Here is a 21,811-nt window from a genome sequence, read left to right as displayed (position 1 = left end):
CCAGAGCCTGGTCCGTAAGTGAATAGGAGACCTTTAGTCTCAGCCTCAGACGTCACGCCCACGGATCGTTGGCTAAACGTCTGATGCATATGGCACACAAAAGTGGAAACACTTCAGGAATGTCGAAGTCGCCATCGGATTGGTTGAAATCTACAGAATTTCTGCAAGACGCGTGTCGCGTTCTTTAACTTTCTGTACGGAAACAAAGATACCGTTGTGCCAAACCCCCTCAAGACAGAAGAAAGCCGTAGTGTTTACAACTGTGACGACGAGCGCTTATCGGGATCAACTAAACACTGGAGTTTCAAAAGTATCGCTATTTAAAGTTTGTGTCACACTAATACATCCGGAGTTTTACACACTGGTCTGTTATTGTGGCGACATTTCCACGCCCCGAACGTGACGCTGAACGAAACGAACTGTGATTGGTTGTTTGAAATGTCGGTCAAACGGCCACATGGGCGGGCCTTGGCCAAAGAAAGCTTGCATGAATTCCAGACCCTCAGCCGCAGTCTGAAGGTCTGGCTAAGTGAAGGTGAGACTAGGAGACCTTTGGCCACACACTTGACCCTGCTGCACCTAGTTTTAGTTCTGGAAGCAGGGGTACTCCAGTCCCTGGCTTGAATGGGCAAAAGTGCTAGTATAATGACGCAAATTTCAGACATGTGAAAAGGAGTAAATGTCTGTCCCTCTAATTATTACTATATTCTGACTCCATTTGATTAGTCTAGTCTGACTCCATACTTTAGTATTTACCTCGTTCATTAGGTTGAAAGGCAAATTGGCCGTTTAAAACGTGGGCCCCACGAACAAACCTTTGCCTCTTGAACATTAGCTCAGAGGTTTATGACTAATACTATTTAATAGGTCACCCGTGCCTACCATTACTTAAATAGTTATCTGTTTTAGGAATCTATGTCGACCAGTGTACAACTCACGTTAAAGCTCAAAACAATAATCATGGGGCCCACGATCTATTTATCTAGCCCTCAATAGTTATATAACTACATACACCTTAGCTAGGGTGAGACAAACTATTTAGCAAGGTTATGCGTGTACTATGATTATTTAATATTTTGATAGTATCTTTCATTTAGCCCCCGACATTTAAAATAACTATGTGCAACTTAGAATACAGCTCAAACAATATTCAGCGGTTATGCTAGTACTATTTGTCTAGCCCTCAATAGTTATATAACTACATACAACTTAACTAAATTTGAGACGATAACCAGCAGTTATGACCAGTACTATGACTAGCCCCCCATAGTTAATCCAACTGAGTACAACTTAACTAAAGTCAAGCAGTTAGTCAGAAATCTAGAATCTCACCTGATGTGCCCCATGCTCCATCTAACCTGAGATCTAGTATGCACTTAACCCTGGACACAGATTTGCGGAAACATACGCCTTCACTTAATCTATGTGAGAAAATAATTTCAGATTAAGTCAGAATAAATCAAATGTAACAATTTATTATCAGTCAGGTAAATATGTATTATGCCAATTACATAGCCAATTCAGTTATATCAACTCAATAAATACATTAATTTCTCAAAGATGAACCTAAGAGTAAGATGCATACCTAACTTTTAGAAAAATACATAGTATGAAGTGTGAGAACACACTTCATAACACGGGCTCATTCCGGCTACAGAAGGCCCTGACCCTTTTGCTGCAATCCTTTAAATACAACACCAAGATAAAACATGCCCCAAATGGAGGCATGTACAAACAATTAGAATTTGCATTAAGCCAGGTCCCAGACCAGGGTGGTTTACACCTCAATGGGAACAGAGGGTAATTTACATGGGAAAGGGCACTCCCATTATAGGAAGCAAAATATCTCTTTACTCTTAGGATCTGTATTATCTTTTAGTCTACTTTTGTAAGATTGAGACCATTGTACCACTCGCCCTGAGACTATTCAAATGATACTAAACATGACTGTAAATATTAAATACAACCATCAATAACATAAAACAAAATACCATTCACAATGAACCAATCAAACAAACGGATGGAGAATGGGGAAGGGGAAGGAAGGGGATGAGAATGAACTGAATAATATTTATAAGAGTCTCTCGAACATAACATTCCATTTTAGTGATTGTATTGTCTGTTTCTGGGGGGATCAAATTATCTGAGGTTCTTTCATCCTTACATATAACGATGCAGACTTCAGACTGTAAAAACAATCAACCTTTTGATAAAGTGTTAAACCGGCGCCTGTAAAATGGAGCGTCCTTCAGATAAGGCATTAAACTGGCCTCCTGACATTCTGTTCTCATTAATTCCCCAACTCAATTATGAATTTGATCTCTGTGTTTTTTTTTTTGGGGGGGGGGGGGGGGGGGGTTGTTTTTTTTTGAAGGTGGTAGCACATTCTGATGGCTGGTAGGCCGTTGTGGAAAACTAGCGTGCTGTTTAAGCTAGTTTTCTTCTGGTCAGCAAGGGGTACTCATTCATTGACTTGTATGGGTCCAAAAGTACTAATATAACGATGCAGACTTCAGACTGTAAAAAGAAGCAACCTTTTGATAAAGCATAAAACTGGCCCCTAAGAAAAGGAGTGTCCTTCAAATGAGGCATTCAGCTGGCCTCCAGACATTCTGTTGTCATTAATTTAATTGCACTCTATGGATGTGAGGTCTGGGGTCCACTCACAAACCAAGACCACCAAATGGGACAAACACCCAATAGAGACTCTGCAGGCAGAATTCTGTAAAAATACTCTTAGTGTACAACGAAAAACTCCACACAACGCCTGCAGAGCAGAATTAGGGCTGTACCCACTAATAATTAAAATAATATAAAAAAAGCCATTAAATTCCATGAACATAAAAAGCAGTCATACTGAGACCCTCCACCATAAACCCTTAAACTACCAAGAACTGAACCCAGAGAAAAGCCCCCTCAGCCAGCTGGTCTCAGAACTGACTTTACAATCCGAACCCCAGCTAGACTAAATCAAATTATTAAAACACAGAAAGAGAAATATCTAAAACATTGGACAGAAGCAATAGCTCAGCAAGTTAATTAGAATGCTATGTCTTTAAACAGAGAATATAAATTGGCAGAATTCCTAAAAACAGTTGCAGACCCTAAACTAAGAAAAGTCCTGAACGTGTACAGACTCAGTGACCATAACCTCACTACAGAGACAGACAGACACAGACAGACCTGGCTACCAAAAGAAGACAGACTGTGTCCACACTGCTCACAACATGAAGTGGAAACAGAACCGCACTTTTTAACAACATGCCCTAATTATACACAAAACATTCGGGAAACATTCTTCCCCCAATTCACAAACCAGCACAAAGACTTCAACCAGATACAACAAAAGGACAAACTGCCGTACATTCTGGGAGAAACCTCAACAAGCTCTTACCTGGCTGCAAGGTACGTCAAGTCCTGCCATGATAAAAGAACAAGCAGCAGAACAGAACCACAAGTCACAGCCGGAAGAAAACACTGTACAAACACACATAAACTGAACAGCCCATTTAGACAGGATTATCCTTCTCCTTTCTTTTACTGTATATGAATGATTTTAGAGTCTATATGCTCTATTTTCTTCTCTGAATCTTGAATCTATAAGCTTGCATTATAGAGCAGAACCTGAATATTTAGCGAAATCATTGCATTGATACATCTGCAGCTTGTAAACTAAATTAAACCTGAATACATATATCAGTGGGTGAGGCCAACTCAATTTTAATCACATGATCAGATAAATTATTTATAATAAACACTACAGTATTCCATTAAAAAAAAGGATATTTTCAATTTTGATTTCATGGTGACTTTAATAATTTTGAATTAAAATGAACATTTACGTTATAAAAGCAAACATTTCAAAAATTTATAAAAAGTATTACAATGCTGAGGTGCAGATAATTGCCACTATTTGCAATAATTAATTAGCAGAATATCCTGCTATTTTATAAATAGAATCTAGTTATTTGCATTCTAAATAGCATCACTAAAAAATAATTATATTTTCACTTAGTGTAAACAGGCTCTATCACGCGAACATGACTAGAAAGACTGCCGAAAGTAAAAAAAAAAACAAAAAAAACACTGCATTCACTGAATTCTGCATACATGTTAAATAAACACTAAAAAAACACTGCATTCACTGAATTCTGCATACATGTTTAATACTCAGTTTTAAATACTATGCATTATAAATACACCAGGCAGTACGTTAGAATTCCACCCCGAACATACCGCCCCTTTTCCTCTTATTCTCCCTCCGAACTGACCAATCATTTTCCACGCTCTCTGACAGCTGACCAATCAGAGAAGGTCTTGCCTTCTGCTGCGAGCTTTATATTTCCGCTTCATGAATCAAAAATATAAAACAATTAAACATTTAAAAAGCTGAAAACCTATAGTAAACTGTAATCTGCATCCACAGCCAAACGTTTCCATCAGATGTTTTCAAGTGTAAACCGACCGCACGCGTCTAACTGTTAGTGACACAGGTGCCTTTACGATAGACAACGTAATGTAGAACAAACACGAAGAATTACATGTTCTGTAAATGCCTCTGACTTTCCCTCAGGTTGGAAAATTACGAAAGCATGTAGCTGGATGGCTAACTAGTGCCACTGCTAATGTCTTTTTCACTTGTATTTACAGCAAAAATCAGCCCTAATATGATTAATTTACTATAATGTGCATAATTTGAATCGAAACCATAGCATTCATTCCGAAAAGTGTTAATTTGGCCCGATGGCTGCTATGTGAAGCGGTGAGGGGCTGCGGGAGGGCCTGTGCGTGAGTCCGCGAGACTGCGCGCTGCATCCCGCGCTTTCTCCTTACACCTTATTCCATACGATATTTAAATATGTGTAAACATTATGGGTTTATATAAACACCAGTTATTGTAGCAATGGTTCTAAGCTAATATCAATTTCTATAAAATGTGTCCATTGTTTCTGGAAGACGCACAGACCTCTTATTAAAAGTTTAGCTTTTGAAGACAGATTATTTGCATGCATACAAAATCTCATAAAAGCTATATTGGTATTCTGTTTAAGTAAAACCATAATAACATGCAGTAATATTTTTTTCATGAGTTCAAATATCGTTAGGAAGTGGAGACGATAGGGGGCGCAGTGTTGCTCTTTGTAGCAAACTAGCATTAGTAACTTTACTACACTGCCAGTGTCAGAAATGCCTAGTAATAATAATGTATTTCACATTTTAGTTATTTTGAGTAAAAATATTAAATTATCGATCTAAACAATTACGGCTGTTACCTATTAAATTACTATAATAACTATAATGAACAAAATACCTAACAATAAACTCACTTTTAAAAATTATCGCCTGTATAATGACACATTATGACACATCTACATATCGGATCTCAACGCTATAATGTTTTAATGTTTATGTGACAACTGTGTTTTTCTTCCCAGGCTTTTTGTTGACATTATTTACATGATTGGATATTTCAGCATGCAAATGGACCGCCCTGAATGTGTACCGTCTGTCCAGTGCCCCTTTTATATTGTACTACTGATAACCCAGTTATTAAAGCAGTGCAATGTTAAAAGGGCATTGGCCAGGGATTTTTTCTCAAAAGGTAGGGTCAACAGCGTGGCCAGCCACATCAAGTGCTGTGAACAGGTGCTCTGACTTCATTGCACTACTGTATTGGACAGCTAGCAGTGCAATAGTATTGTCAAAGCATCTGAGAGCAGCTTTGCACAATGTTTGAAAGTTTTCAAAGAGGTGCGCCCGCCGTCTCTTCTGGCATATTGTGGTTTGTCCTCTCTGTTTAACAGGTCGTGTCTAATCCTAATTCTTGGGACCCTATCAGTATTGCCTCTGCTGTCCACTGTGTTCAGAGTAGTGCAATATTGCTAATAGGGTTTCAGGTTTTGGGTTGTTCCCTCATTCAGATGGGCCACTAAAGCGTACAAACAGCAGTCGACCCTGATTCAAATCTTGTGAATGCTTACTGCATTATGATGTTTAGATCTCTGTCCTTGTAGTTCCAGAAAGCAGAAGCTGATATAGAATATGTGGAAAAGCGGCTGAAATTTGACTTCGTGGCCAATGCACGAGAAGCGGGCACGGTTGAGGTACGTTCGTATTCATTTTTTAATTTTAAATACTGACCGAGTCGGTGTTTCTAAATCTGTGGTTGTGGATTTCAGGGAAACCCTGTTCAGTTGCTGGAGAACCTGTCGGCGATCAAAGCACGGCATGCGGCCCTGTGCGCGCAGGTGGAGGAGATTGCGGCAGAACAGAAACGATCGATGGATTCAATACGAGCTCACCTGGACACCACTGTGCAGCTGGTTCAACAGCTGCAGAACACAGCAGATGTGCAGGTATTGTGCAACAACAGCCAAATCTAACAAACCAAAACAGTCCATGTTAATCTTACTACACGAGAGGCCATACACAATGATTTCACTATAGTTAAGGATTGTTTTTGGGTTTGGACTATGCTAATGGAAAATCTTGTTCAAGTTCCGCCACTGACAAAAGAAGAACAAGAAGCCAGAGATTTTCTCTGCTCATCCATTGCCACATTAAATGTAGAGGTTAGGCATTTTGTAAAGCTTTTATTACCATAATTACACAACTACACTACTGTTCAAAAATTTGGGGTTGGTATTGTAAGAAGTCTCTTATGCTTACTAGTGCTACATTGATTTGATCAAATACAATATAAACATTAATATTGTGAAATATTACAATTTAAAATAACTTTTCTAATTTAATATTTTTTTTTTCCTATGATTGCAACACTGAATTCTCAGTCGCTATGACTTCAGTCTTCAGAGTCATTCTAATATGCTGATTTAATGCTTAAGAAACATTGTTTTAAAGGTTTTTCTGACTAATAGAAGTGTTAATCACTAAAAAACAAAAACAACAGGATTTTGTTTAAATATAAAAAACTTTAACATTTAAATGTCTCGACAGTCACTTTTGATCAATTTAATGCATCCTTGCTAAATAGAAGTCTTAATCTCTAAAAAACAAAAAAACATATTCCCTCTAATTTTTGAACAGCAGTTGCATGTACTTATTCAAATGTAATTAATTTGTGACGTTTTGAGGTAACAGCTACTTTGAGTTGGTGAATGTGTTTCTGTTTCTTTAGGCCGTGCCTACAGAAGAACCTCTCATCAGCATCGGTGTCAGTATCAATAATTATTGTAAGTTGTTGTTTTTGTTTTTTTTTCACTCTCTTGCAGCACAGTTCGTGTGTGACGAGGTGTCTGAGGGGACATTTGAGACTGTCCCGCGGAGTGTACGTGGTAATGTGAAGCTGAATGACCTCAACACGCTCTATAAGCAGTTATCCGAGTACTTCTCAGATAAGGACAGGTTTGTCTGGTCATATTTGTGCAAACACATCACCTTTAACCCTGAGCCCTAACATGATTGATAAGGTCCTGTAACTTAAGACAACTACTGTATGTGACTTATGTATACCATAAAAGTGTTATCTAATATATTTTATTTAAATATTTTCATTCTTGTCTCTTCAGGGCGCCAATAAGCACTCAGAGGATGAAGAAGCTGAACATGAAAGTCAGTGATTCTGCATTGAAGACCTTACAGCATCTTAAAATCGTTGAGCTGGATAAAAAAGGACTTGTGTCATTGCTGGCAAAAGACAGGGAAAAAACAGGGACAAAATAGACACCCAAACCTCACCAAAACATGTAAATCATCCAGTTCCTTCCACCTCTGTGCTGAAGTATATCCCTTCCTGCACTTTGATTGGATCAACAGTTTAGAACAGGAATAATGGCGACTTGAAAACACTTCACTAACATTGCATCTATAAAGTTAAAGTATATCCATTAATCAGAATTGCATATGTTTAAAAGAAAATAATTTTATCAGACTTTTAAGCACTGAACTTATTTTTGGCTGTTTTTTTTTTTTGTCCTATTTCCTATGCATAATGTTATGCAGCCATTATTAAATTATATCATGACCTGTTGTGGCATCACTAGGTTTTTATAAGAAAGATACTGTTCGGCATAAGAGTTTATATTTTTTGTAAAGTGAAACAGGTGTTTGTGAAATTTCAGATCTCAGTGAAGCAGGGGAGACTGTATTTGAATGGTAAGATTCAGTGTATTCACTTTTTTTAGGTTACTGTTATAAATATTTTGAGTATGCAATAAAATGTCTTTTTTTTATATATATGCTTCCTTTATTTAAAAGCTACTGAATGCAACAAGACACTGGCAATACATTTCCGTAACAACAACATCAGAACATCAAATAGAATTTAAAACATTAAAAAAATGTATAACAGTAACATCAAAGATCAAATTGTTGATGTACATAAGAACAAGTCTGGAGGCTAACTATTTGGAACGTTTTCTTACATTAAACAGTAAATTTAACATAAAGAACACAAACCACATGCCTCAAGCATCAAAAATGGAAACAATTCAAATGCAAAACATCGGGATCAGCTTCTCTTTAACAGTGTAGTTTGACTGACTCTGGAAGTATCTGCTCAAGAACTCTGCTAATAAAAAACAATGAAATTACGAAAGATTTATTCTGTAGCATTTTCAACCAGGAAACCCAGAAAGATTTTTCTAATATATAAGCAATACAATTTACACTAGTAATGTATTCTTAGGGTCAAATACATTTAATTTTTAGCTTCTTGTGCACCTGTTAGGATGCTTCTCCTGATCAGCTGCCTCAATCTTCTCTCCCAGCTTGTTTATACATTCTACAGACAAAAAAATGACGACAGTTGTGGATAAAAGCAATAAAATGAGTGGACTGGACTGGACTGAAATGATCATCAAAAATGCTTGCGTTTACAGCGCGCACACTTATCAGGAACGGTTAAATAAAGTGTTGTCTTTAGTTATGGATTATGGTTTGGTCGAACTCCTAAAGATTTCTCATGCATCTCGCGACATGCAAGAGTATGAAATAATGTCTGCGTGCATGTGTGTAAAAAGACAACAACTGGCGACTTGATATGCTTAATCATCTGTGATTGTATATACATTGTTGTGACTGATTGTGGATGGAATTTTTAAAAACCTGGTAAGAAAGAATAATCAAATACAGAAAGTAAAAAAATTTTTTGCGGTGTCTAGAATTTTGATTTCTAGAATATTCACATCTTTAAATGTACTATATTCAAAGTAATGTAATGATACTGTAATGTCACTGTAAAGTAACATTTACAGGAGGCAATATAATTTAAAATAACTATTTAGCCATTGCATATAAGTTTTTTTAGTATTTTGGCCCAGTTGTTCACTCTCATGTAAAAGTAGTTGCCTGCTGAGATTGAAATGTATGCCTACATCTTCATAGCTAGATAGACACAGGTGAGTTTTTCTTTACTGTACATGTTAGCTTTCTCTGTCAGGTAGGTGTAGATGTGAATCACTCAACCAGCGTCAGATCATCCATCCACTGAGTGAGGGTACGTGTCTGCCAATCTGGTTTCATTTTTGAAATAACAATCGCGGCCCCAGACAGTGAGTGATCTTATATATTCAGGTAAAATCGTGTTTCTCCGGTCATTGTTAAAAACAAGCAAACAAATCTTGATAGCTAGTGTTAGAGAAGCAGTCAGGGGAATCTTTCTGCCTCCACCTAAGCTCCACCCACAAAAAAAAAACATCACAATGTTTGCTGAAAAGGGGTCTGTACTAACCCTTGAAAGGAGACTAAAAAAAGACTTCTTTCCACGCACCTGCTGCTGTCTCTATGTAGTCCCCTTCTGGAGGACCCAAGTCCTCTCTCACATCCCCCTCTCCTTTTATGTCAGACACGCTAGACCAAGTGCAGATTAATGTTTGACAGTAAAATATCATTCAGAAGACAAATTTAATCCTATTTATAAAATCCAGACACTTCCAGGCTGGTTTTTGAGACAGTCTTTGTGTCTGCACAGAAAAACATGGAGCTTCAGCACTCACAGGGACCCTGGGTCTCTAGGGTTTCTCTGCTCTGTGGCTCTTTCCAAAAACATTCTCTGTAGATCCTCATCAAGGGTGGAGCTTGCCCTGCAAGATTGGATATGCCAATTCAAAGTAGAAGCAACTTCATTTTAGTTTTAGGAGAGGGGAAAAAAACAAATAATAGAACCTACTAACATGGATCTAAAAATGAACAAATTATTCTACCCCATAAATTCCTTACTGCTGTAGACAATAGACTATTCTAGATTTTAATAGAAGCCATTTCACTGATATATGTCACTTTTTCTTTTTTTGTCATCACCGTGTCATAAAGTAAATCCTTTTACTACGGCATAGTATTGGGGGTTTTACCTCTCAGTTTCATCAAGGCTGTGACTCTTATCTCTTTTCTGAGAGTTTGCATTATCAGCAGGGTTGCGATCTGGATGATGGTCTGAAAAAAACAGAAGTACATTACTTCAGTTCCTCATTTAAGTTAATAAAAACACAGCTCTACTGTAGATCTGTCTTACCATGTTTCTGACATGGGTTTTCACCCTCACATCCTTCCATCTTCTCTGCAATGTCTTCATCATCAAACACCTTTTCATCAGAGGACTCTTGCTCACATTGACGTTCAGAGTCTGATGGGTCATCATCACCTACCTCCTCTCCCTCCTCACCCACAATATTATTCTCTGCAGGAAACACAAACAAACAGTTTGATTCTCACATCATGGCAAATACATTATTAAGTTTTTAAAAAACGATTGCAATGAACAACAATCTGTCAAACCAGTAGGATGCTCTGTCTCTTCACTGGGCCCCGGGCTGGTCTCAGTGGTCTGTCTGGCTCCAGAGCTGGCAGTGGTGAACTCTGCATTACCGCTGGAGGAAGAGTCTATTTCCTCCTTTCCATCCTTAGAGATGCTGATTTTTACTGGAGACTGCAGGATGCTGGACACAGAGGCATTTGTCTGAAAAGAGAAGCAGGATATCAAAATAAATGCTTGAGCTGCGACTATACTGATGCAAAAATAAGATAATGGTACATTTACATTTATCAGATGCAAGCTTGTACAACAAAACAACAACAAGCATTTGTATATAATATAAAGAAGTTGTCTTTACTGAAAAAGCTCTGAGTGAATTCAAGTTGCGAAAACACACAGAAGAGATGTCAATACCATACAACAAATAGTAATACTGAAGATACTTGATGAATAGAGTGTACCATCATATTATGCCAGTAAAGATGACATTTAAAAGCACATATGTGATCCTGGACCACAAAACCAGTTTTAAGTAACACGGGTATATTTGTAGCAACAGCCAAAAATACATTGTATGGGTCAAAATTATAGATTTTTCTTTTATGCCAAAAATCATTAGGATATTAAGTAAAGATAATGTTTCATGAAGCTATTTAGTAAATTTCCTACTGTAAATATATCAAAACTTAATTTTTGATTAGTGATATGCAATGCTAAGGACTTCATTTGGACAACTTTAAAGACAATTTTCTCAATATTTTGATTTTTTCTAATCTCGGCTAGATTCTGTTCATTTTGTCCACTGTACATCAATATATATAAAATATACACATCTTAAAAAATGATTAAAAAACAACAAAAAAAAAAAAAAGACCCTTATGACTGGTTTTGTGGTCCAGGGTCACATATTAGAAATCAGAGATGCACTGATACTGACATTTTGGGCAATAACAGAAATGATTAATACACCCACCTTAAAAGTCTCTCGATAGATAGATAGATAGATAGATAGATAGGTAATTAATAAATCAAATAAATATATATAAATAAATAAAAGGAAAATAAATGAACATAATAAAACAAATCAAAAAACAAATCAAAAAAAAATTTCTAAAAAAACTTTGCATCAAATTAAATAAATTCAATAATTATCCTTAAATTTATCTTTAACTTTATTTTTATTTTTTTTAACTTATTTTTTATTCTTATTTTTAATACATAGCCAACATTCTTTTACACTATGCAAGTTAAAAATTACAAAAGTATAACAAAGGTTATAGAAATAGTACCCTGGAAAAAATTAGGCTCTAAGTAGCCATTTTAAGTTTAACATTATTTAGGCCAACTGGTGCAAACAATCTGGGGTGTTTATTTGAGTATAAATTGTCAGCTGTATATCAATCTATTTTACTTATTGGACTGATATGGAAAACATAAAAAATCACATTTATTGCCCGATACTGATATGATTGTTGACAGAAATATATTATTCAAATATCATGAATTATTGACTGACAGTGCTGCTGTCTCCTGCGCTGACTGTGGCGTAACTCTCTGTGCAGACAGTATTGGATGGAGCACTGCCCCATGGTGACGTGTCCAACAAGCTCTGAAGGTGAGGGAGGGGCTCAGTGCCAACCTGCACATCTTTAAGGTGTGTCCTATGACCTGTAATTAAACAGTGTTCACAATTAGACGACCCACACAACATATTCTGAATCTTGATTCATGTTAAATTTTTCTGATTCCCAGTTAACCTTTTGGGCTGCGTGGGGTGCTGTTACAGGGTGGATGTCCTCTGCTGAGAGGGATGGGCGGGGCTTCGGCTGACTCCACCCATACTAGGTGATTGGCTGGTGAACAGGATATGCTGGAGAGGTCTGCAATCTCAGCAAGGTCTGGCAAACAACTGTTCCAACAAAATTACCAAAACACGGCGCACAGACTCAGCCAAAGGAAGATTTCATTTATAATGACGAAAGACTTATACATACAAATGCATTTAACAAAAGTTATATAAAGTTTGGGGTCTGTAAGATGTTAATAATTTAAAAAGTAATGCATTCCTGTGATGGCAAAGCTGACATTTCAGCAGCCATTACTCCACTGCTGATCCCAAAACTTAACATTTAATAAAAAAGAATATGTGTATACACCTGTGCACTGGAGTAATGGATTCAGATTCCTTTGAGTCCTCTTGAGCAAGCTGGTATTCTAGATAAAAAAAGGGTGACATAAAGGTTATAAAAAAGACAAATGTGACCCACAAAGCTGGCAATGCAATGACTGCCGGCTGTTTTGATCTACATACCACTCAGACTGTTTTCACCAGCCTGTTTTTCCTCTGCTGGAGATGTGTTGGGTCGACACACCTCCACTGTGATGTCCAACTCGTCCTCTGAGCTCAGTGACTGAAAAACATAACAAGGGTAGAGGAAATCTACTTCTTTTATTCTTCAAGGCATATGCCTAATCTTTATATGCATTATATAAAAAAATATCTAAAATGGCCTATTTTTACCTGAGAACGCTCTTCACCAGATGATGCGTGGTTGGACAGGTGATGTTTGGGTGTGTAGAACATGCTAGATTGCTGTTTCTGTGTACAGTCCAAACCATCTGAACTTCCCTCATCTGTGACATAACATACATTAAAGGGTACATATTTAGCATTTTTATAGCATTTTGTTGTAGAAGTCCACCTATAACATTAAGGTTTAAGTACAACAATCTTGATTTAGTTTTAAATGACGATTTATTAAACTCACACTGGCCTTATTAAACAGACTATTAAAAAAACAGTTTTTGTTACTATACCTTTAAAAATTCTACATGTAAAAAAGCATGCTGAATTTCATATGCAAATGTGGGTAGCTGTGTTTCATTAAAATAAGGAAAGAAACATTAATGAAATGGTACAAAACAAATGTAAATAAAGGTCATAGTTTATCACCTCAGTCTGGCTTGTCGCCTCCAGCACTCCATTGGTCACATCAAAAGTGTGATTGATAGTGTGGTAATTTGTGCTCTCCTCACTATCACTCTGAATACCTGGCATTAAATAGCATTTAAATACATTTTTAAATATTTAAAATGATATATAAAAAAATAATTTAATATTGAATTGAGCCTAAATAAAACACTTAATGATATATCTTAAAGGGACAGTTCACCCAAAAATGAAAATTGTCATTGTCAGTTTCTTTCTACTGATGAACACAAAAGAAGATATTTTGAAGAATGTGGGTAACCAAACAGTTGCAAGAGGGTGAACAGCATGAGGGTCGGTAAATGATGACAAAAATGTAATTTTTAGGTGAACTATCCCTTTGACAGTAATTTCAGGCACAGCTATTACCAGCAAAACTCTTGAATAGTTGCTCCAGATCAGTGCTTTCCTGGGTCTCATATTCCTGGTAGCCGTTCACACTATGTCTGTCCTGTAGGTGGAGCTGTTGCTCTGCTACATCCTCACTGTCACTGCTGCCAAAAGCACTTAAGGGTGACCCCAACCACCCACGTGTCATTAGGGCCACCATTTCACTAACCTCACCTACAAAGACACACACAACAAGTCACATGACACCTCTAAGACAGTCTTTGAACTAGATAAATTGCACATGAAGATCATGAATGGTGTGGCTGTTGTTTCTCACTGGTCCATGAGGGTTTTGTTTGGATGTGTTTTTCACGAGACTGGAGTGTGTCATCTTTCTGAGTCTCCGACAAACCAAGTTGCACATGTAACCTGAAACAAAGAGATGTATTTGCTTATTTTTTGTCATGTTCTTGCCTATTTGTTCAAATATATCCTTCCTGTTGTTGCCATCCATCTATCATTCTCCTTTTGGCTATCAGAATATCAGTCTTTTTCTGCTAATGCTCTTTTACTGTTGTACCTCTCTGACCTTTGACGTCCTGTCTGTTGCTGTCCTCTTTTTGTTGTTTCAACTCTCTTCAAGTCCCTGTTCTCCTCCTGTAAGTGAAGCTTATTCCTCATATTTTTTCGATAAATTATTGAAATCATTAAGCTTTACTGATTGCTATTCCTTTTTCGTAGGTGATCTCTGTTGGGGTATGTTTCACTCATTTAGGTATTTTTTTTTTCTTTCTTCAAGAAATTAATACTTTTATTCAGCAAGGGCATATTAAACTGATCAAACGTGACACATACCTGTACACTACTAGAAAGGGATGTGCTGTCGAAGCTCTCATCTTGAGCTGAGCTGTACTGACTGACCTCCTCATCTGCATTAATGGTCCAGTTGGGAATATAATTTTTAAACGGTGGTCCCACAGCCTTCACAACACCATCACTGCACTCTTTTTCCATGTTCACCCTCTTCATCACAGCATCCACCTCATCAAAGCATGGGGCGTCCAATTGGGCGGCCTCTATATTATCCAGACTCTGCTCAGCCTGCTGTAGAAGAACCTGAGACACTTTAAGGTTGAGAACAATGGAGCCAGTATGCTTTGAGATACAGCGGCTAATTGCCAGATCCTTGTCTGTATCACTATAGCTAGAACAAGGTGGCTCAGAAAGTGGAGTATGGTGGGTAGTTGGCCATTCATGCCAAGCAGTGACACCACTATGCGAAATATCCCAGTGGAGGTCATCAGTGTCTGTGGTGGACTCTTCTTCTTTATAGATTCCTTCCAGGTGATTTTCCTGGATCTCATTGTGTACTGCAGTCCTGCAGTGCTGATATACTAAAAGGAAAGAATAGGACAAACTATATTAATGTATTACATTAAATTAATGTACTTTCCCTAATCATGACTGAATGGAAATCTCACCAGACTTGTCCTGCTCTCTCGCCTGATTAATGTCAGTGTTCCATCTAGGGATGCTCTGAAGAGCTGACCATGAGTTCACTCCACTTCTCGTATTCTCGCTGCTTATCTCCTGTTGTAGATTAGATTGCACCATTTACTCTCATGCTGAGATACTGTATATTACTCTCTACATCTGGAAAAACCTTAATATCATACACATATCCTAAATCATTTTACTAACTGATATTACATTTTTCTATCATGTCACCCACCAATTTTGAACAGTAGTGCACATCCAGAAAATAAAGCATGTTACATGTGCACTGATAAATACTTATGAGATACAGTATTAGAACTAGACCATTGTACAAACCCTTATATAACAGCGTAGATTGTAGCACAAATCATGCAGGTTGCTGGTCCTGTGCTGGGCTCTGTGCTGGAGGCCCACCTGCAGGAACTGGTAATAAGGCTCAGGTACGGCAGGGTTTGCTATCAGAGCCTGACCGGCTTCTACCGACCGTTTTATCCAGCGTGGGTCTGTGGAGCCCCATGGCAAAGCATCTGTACAAGGCAATATAACTCCATTACATTACAAGGTGCAAGCTAGCAACACAAAACAAGATCTATTACACAAGCTCTACAATTTGCATCGCATGCATGAAGGTACCTGTATAGATCTCCTGTATAAGGGTGCACACACTATAGAGATCAGCTTTTCCTGTACATGCTCTACATCTGATCACTTCTGGAGCTGCCCAGTTGATAAGGCTGAGAGGTAAAGGAACAGGAGGTGGGGTGTAGCGGGTCGTTCCCTCACTGCAATTGGAAAAGAGGGTAAAGACAAGTCAAACAACCAAAGACTGTGTCCATTATGAATGGAAGCCATTTAATTTACACATTTCCTAAATTCAGGTTATTTTAAATATATAGAGTCTTAATATAATTTAAAGGGGTCATGATATTGATTTTTTATTATTCTAACATGTTCCTTGATGTTTACTTGTAATGTTAATAAAGTTTTTTTTTTTGCACAAAAAAAAAAGCAAATATGTGGGAAAATTATTATTTTCAACCCTATTCTGACTCTCTATCTGAAACAACCTGGAGGGTCCTTTAAGGCTTGTCAGGAATCAGCCACTGTTGTGATTGGCTATAGTCACTGCATAGGAAACCGTATCAACACCCCCTCACTATTGCATGTGTGTTTTGAAAACAAAAAAACCCCCGCTAATTTCCAGACAAAGCATTATGAAATAATTTACTTTTGGTTTGTGATGCAGCTGCAGTCAGATCTAGTACTGCTTCATCTTTCAACAAATGTTTCTTTGTGAACTGTCCATGAGACTGTGCCTCGTTTACAAAACAAAATTCTCAGATCAATCCACTGAAACAATCCGGGGTGCCATTAAATATAAACTATCCACTTGTTCCTTACGTTGGGGTCCTTCTGATATCTGTACAAAGACAATGCGAACATTCACTCCATTTGTCCAGTTGACAACAGACTCAAACCTGTGGACTGTGTCCGAAAGTGAATGTGCATCTGTATACTGTATCTAATTTAGACAAGATAGCGGCAGTGATTATAATTTCAATTTGTTTTGACGCGACGTGATACTCGCATTCAGCGTAATCAAGTGTCAGCCGTTAAGCGACTGAATGCTATTGGGCGGGGCCTATGGTGAGAGGATGATGATTCGTCGATGTCTTGCAATGGAGGCAGTGTTTATGCAAATGTTTGTGTCCAGGTGACGTAATCTTGCACCTCAGATCCAAAAATAGTCATTTTTGGAGCTTGATTAAATAAATGCTTTGTTTACAATGAGGAGGACGTTTTAAGCTATGAAACTTCCAGGATGTTTTAATGGTACAGAGACCTCTTATATGCCAAAAGATCAAGGCAAATATGATTTCTCATGTCATGACCTCTTTATTATATGCCTTTAATGAGGACGGTGTACCTGGGCACAATGAACCCAAGGCCTGTAACCTTGGCAATTCCAGGGTGCACAATGAGTACAGTGTGTGAGGAAAGGGCCCGGAGCACCAGAGATCGTCCATGCAGGTACATTAACACCTCACACACCTGTAGCACCACTGATAACAGGTCAACCAGCTGTAGGAGAGGAAACTCATCCCGCTGCAGAGTGTGGAAATAAACAATGAACACATTTTAAGATAAAACCACTTCTCAGCCATTTATAAATCTTTTTGAAATTTCAAATATTACCCTTTGGTGCAGCAGACTGTACAGGGACCCCACATTTACCCTCTCATAGACTAGCTTTGTGCTGTCCAGGTCAATGGACATACTCACAGCCATCAGCAGCAGCAGGTGCGGGTGAGACAGCTGACTGCACAGGATATAATAGTAACCATTGCTACTGCACAGTGTATTTAGATAACAAATAACAACGTAGCGAAAAATAATACAGGTTTTGAATTACTTCAGTAAATGATGATAAAATTTTCATTTTCAGATGACGTATTCCACAATTCAAGTATTCCATTTCTGTCAGCATTAAATTAAAATGGACCTTAATTAATCTGTCGAAAAATGTCACTGGTTTAATTGCGCATGATTCTAACCAGGGTTATTGATATAGGGAACTAAAACTTCAGCTAAAACTAATTTTTTTTTTAAGTGAAATAAAATAAATGTTATAAAATTTCTAATTTTTAATTAGTCTATGTACTGAAAAACTAAAACTGAAATACAAATGAATAAAAAATGTATAGACATTAAAAAACAAAACTAAAAACGACAAAATTACTACAACATAAATATTAAATTTAAAATGCAAACTTAGAAAGAAAAAAAAAACTACAATAGGATCTTAATAACATTAAAATAAAGACATCCATTGTCTATTATAATATATAACTCTAAAAATAATAATTTAGGTTTAATAATACTTCAAAGTGATATCTTTATCTGCTTTGAAATGTGTTTTTTGATGAACAGATATGCGGCCCAGGAAAGATAATAATAACCAATATAATATTAACCAGTAACATCACAGCCCAACATGTTTCATTCAGTCCAATTGGATAAAATACACAAATTTAATTCAGTTTCACTCAGAAATACATAACATTATGGAAGTGAATGCACTGCAAATAATGTTTCATATTGTCTACAAAATGATACAGAAAGACTTATCACCTAAATCAAGTTTAATTAATAACAATCCTTTACATGTTTACTATCAAACTCTTTTGTAGCTTTTAAAGAGTGTTCATTGTCCTACCAGCAATACTCCTGCTCAGAAACGAGCAGATCCAGGAGACCATCACGTTCTTCATATTGTTGCAAAATCTGATCATGCAGCTCTTTAACAGTGACACGACATCCTTTCCAACTGTAACTGTGTAGGCACAGTTAAAAAAATTATTACGTTTGCTGTAAGGAAATGCTGTATATCCATTTAAATCTGTCCTCTGACTTCATGCATATTCAATAAAAGGTCTTGGCTTGATTACAATGTCTTACTTGGCCATACGTATGAAAGATCCACACATAAAGGAATTGAGAGGCTCATCATTAGCTTGAGCTAAATCACTGTCACTTATCAAGGGCACAGAAGCAGCCAGTCCCAGACCCAACTCTGGCCTCTCAGAGTATAACTGTAATGATTACAGAACAACATCTTAACAGCTCAATGTGATTAATAGCTGTCAACATGAAAGTGCATTGTGTTTGATAGATTTGGTATGCTAATGGAAAGGGGAATGTTCATTTTGTAATCCTTATAATCGTAGTCTAGGATTTAGAACATGTTTGTTAATGAATATGAAAACATTTATGTATATTACTAAAAATGTGATGTGTGTTCAGGTTTAATCTTCTCAAAATATTTGCAAGAGAGAAAAAAATATTCATGCATACCTTTCCATAGCCAAAACACTGCATCATCATATCACAGGCAGACATCTTAGAATTTATTTTATTTTCATGAGTGAGCCCAGATGCCCTAAAGAGAAGGACAAATACAAATAAAACTTTACTTTTACTTTTGTACAATCAGAGTCTTGAATCACTGTTCTATGTATTGTTTCTTTCTCTTTCTCTAAATGGCACTATAACTAAAGGCTGGAGAACACTACACAATGTTTGCACATATTTCCCTTTGATTTGCATTCTGGTTTTCTGTAACTCTTTACAAAGTCGTCAAGTGTTCTATTCCTAGTGTTTTAAAATCTGTTAAGGTTTTGAAAGTCATGTATTCAAGCCTTAAAACACAGAAAGTGACTGATAAAGTTGAATGGCCAGAGAAGAGCTGCAGATCTTACCAAGGTCGCAAAAGCTTAAGCAGGGATGGAGAGCTAAGCAGTGTCTTTGAGGAGGTCGGGGTGGTACGTGCATCCCTGGATGGATGTGTTTGCAGCAACCTCTGCATTTGAGACTCACATCTCTTCAGAAAAGCAAGAATCTGTAGATGAAAAAGAATACATGATGCCTTTACACTGCGATGCAAATACAAAGGAATTACTACTATACTAGAAAAAAATTATTTAAATGTGTTTTAATTAAATAAAAACATACTGAAATGTGTTGAAACTATACTAAAATTGTAATTAAAATGTGATAATTACATTATGAAATACTCTGTCATGACAAAGACAAAGTTTAAGGCTGCACTGGTGCTGCATTTTATAGATATAGAACCAAAGCAGCATCAAAACAATCAGCACACACCTTCGGACTGTTCTCCTGAGCACCTGCCTCGGCCCAGTCCTTCGGCATCCGGCCCTGATCATCATGGAGACGCAGGTCCCCGCCAGAATCCAGCAGTGAACTCAGCAGCCAGGGATTACAAGAGAAAACTGCAGCATGAACGGGGGTACTTCCATCATTACAGCGGCTGGTGAACATAAACATAACACATGAGATAATATGCTATTTTCATATTCAAACAAGCTTCCTGGGTTTATTATGGGAAGGTTTGACCTTACTGATTTGGGTTTGCCCCATACTGTAGAAGCTTCTCTGCTACACTGGCAAAGCCAAGCAGAGACGCACAAAACAATGGTGTCTGTCCAAGGTGGTTCATGCTGTCAACTCCCACACCTATGGAAGATGTTATATAAAAGGTATTAATAAAACATGAACAATCATTGTTTAAATATATATACATTGTTTAAATTTAATTGGAAATGCCCCTGATGTATGCTAACCTTTTTTGAGCACATTCTCCACTTTTGATACTTTTTTCTCAATTGTGTATCTGTGCAGAAGAGCTGATAAACCTCCACCTTTCACAGTGCCGAGGAGCACCGGACAGGGCATTGGCTGAACCCCTGTCATGATGCAGATGGCCCATGGATCAAATTAGAGAAGTAACCAGAGATTTCTTCCTCACCTGAAAACTGAAATATGCTTGGTTGAATAATTTTAGCATAGCAAGCCGAGCCATAAATGCTTACTTACTAATTACATGTGCAGTTACAGTTACAATTACAGTTGGCTTTAGTCAGAAAGTTGAAAAAAGAAAAAGGTTTAACAAGAAAACTAACCAGCGAAAGCATAACCTTACTGACTTCTGTCGCACTCAAACATTAATTTAAATGTAAACAACATATATCTATGCTAGGAAGCGGACACCATTAGCCTAAGCTCATTCCATATGAATAGGCCTATTCCTATTTATCGAATTATAATTTACCCTTTCAGGTAGAGTTCAGTTGACCTTCGCTAATTAAAATTGCGATTGAAATAGAAACCAGTTTTTAAAATAAACAAAGATTGGAATTCAAATAAGTTCTTCTATATTATGCAGTTTTTGAGCTTCAACTCTCTCATGATTACGATGGGAATTGGCGGATGAATACTATTGAGTGGATCTTGAAATATCGACATTTCAAATGTTTCCTAGAATCGATACTACAGTGTTTTAACTACTGATTTTACTAATTTAACGTGGAAATTACGTACATTATACATTTTAAAGTGAGAAAGCACTTTTAGAAAACAATATTGTAGGATGCGCACTATTTCTCCTTCTGTTTTCTGCCTCCGCGCAGGTCTACTTCAAACGTTCTGCCTCGAAACTACATTAATGACGTAGTAGTTCGTGTGAGATAATCGGTTTGTTGTTATAATCGGTTTGTGCAAGTTATCTAACAAATGCTCTGTTATTTAGTATTGATTGACAAAACAGAACATGTACAGTTTGTTTAATGTTAGCAACGAATAAACCAAGCAATGAGTAAATAATGTGAATAATGTTAGCAATGAGTAAACAGCGAACTAGTTTTTTTATTTGCATTCTAAAAAAAGTGTATGAGGGTGAACTGTAACGTTAAATATACTACTTT

At 37.2% G+C, this 21,811-nt stretch overlaps 2 protein-coding genes across 5 annotated transcripts; one reads left to right on the top strand and one right to left on the bottom strand.

Annotated features, from left to right (window-relative positions):
• The first annotated feature begins 1,560 nt into the window (after positions 1-1,560).
• LOC109088185 (spindle and kinetochore-associated protein 2-like) lies at positions 1,561-8,194 on the top strand. Its single transcript, XM_042732021.1, has 8 exons — positions 1,561-1,572; positions 3,320-3,405; positions 5,436-5,499; positions 6,015-6,104; positions 6,180-6,356; positions 6,498-6,572; positions 7,139-7,365; positions 7,530-8,194. The coding sequence occupies exons 1-8, from the start codon at positions 1,561-1,563 to the stop codon at positions 7,681-7,683; spliced, it is 885 nt and encodes a 294-aa protein (XP_042587955.1). The 3' UTR covers positions 7,684-8,194.
• A 37-nt stretch (positions 8,195-8,231) lies between these two features.
• On the bottom strand, positions 8,232-21,304 carry LOC109096416. 4 transcript variants are annotated; one of them, XM_042732833.1, is made up of 30 exons: positions 21,160-21,304; positions 20,672-20,863; positions 20,450-20,564; positions 20,193-20,358; positions 19,787-19,926; positions 19,383-19,467; positions 18,987-19,120; positions 18,745-18,861; positions 17,724-17,847; positions 17,455-17,633; positions 16,161-16,309; positions 15,864-16,054; positions 15,512-15,620; positions 14,886-15,424; positions 14,611-14,687; positions 14,368-14,459; positions 14,070-14,264; positions 13,664-13,762; positions 13,233-13,345; positions 13,023-13,122; positions 12,868-12,925; positions 12,469-12,620; positions 12,228-12,379; positions 10,735-10,915; positions 10,472-10,636; positions 10,311-10,392; positions 9,957-10,043; positions 9,731-9,810; positions 8,683-8,743; positions 8,232-8,530 (listed from the first exon to the last, which is right to left on the bottom strand). In XM_042732833.1, the coding sequence occupies exons 2-30, from the start codon at positions 20,799-20,801 to the stop codon at positions 8,482-8,484; spliced, it is 3,921 nt and encodes a 1,306-aa protein (XP_042588767.1). In that variant the 5' UTR covers positions 20,802-20,863; positions 21,160-21,304; the 3' UTR covers positions 8,232-8,481. The 4 variants fall into 4 exon arrangements, with proteins under 4 accessions (XP_042588767.1, XP_042588769.1, XP_042588770.1 ...); XM_042732835.1 differs by having other exon boundaries at positions 8,232-8,527; positions 13,233-13,346; positions 13,665-13,762; XM_042732836.1 differs by having other exon boundaries at positions 13,233-13,346; positions 13,665-13,762; positions 14,620-14,687.
• Between the last annotated feature and the right edge of the window lie 507 nt (positions 21,305-21,811).

Source organism: Cyprinus carpio, chromosome B10 (genome assembly GCF_018340385.1).
Source record: "Cyprinus carpio isolate SPL01 chromosome B10, ASM1834038v1, whole genome shotgun sequence".
NCBI lineage: Eukaryota > Metazoa > Chordata > Actinopteri > Cypriniformes > Cyprinidae > Cyprinus > Cyprinus carpio.
The sequence above is the reverse complement of the archived record's forward strand: the minus strand, read 5'-3'. Positions and strand labels throughout refer to the sequence as shown.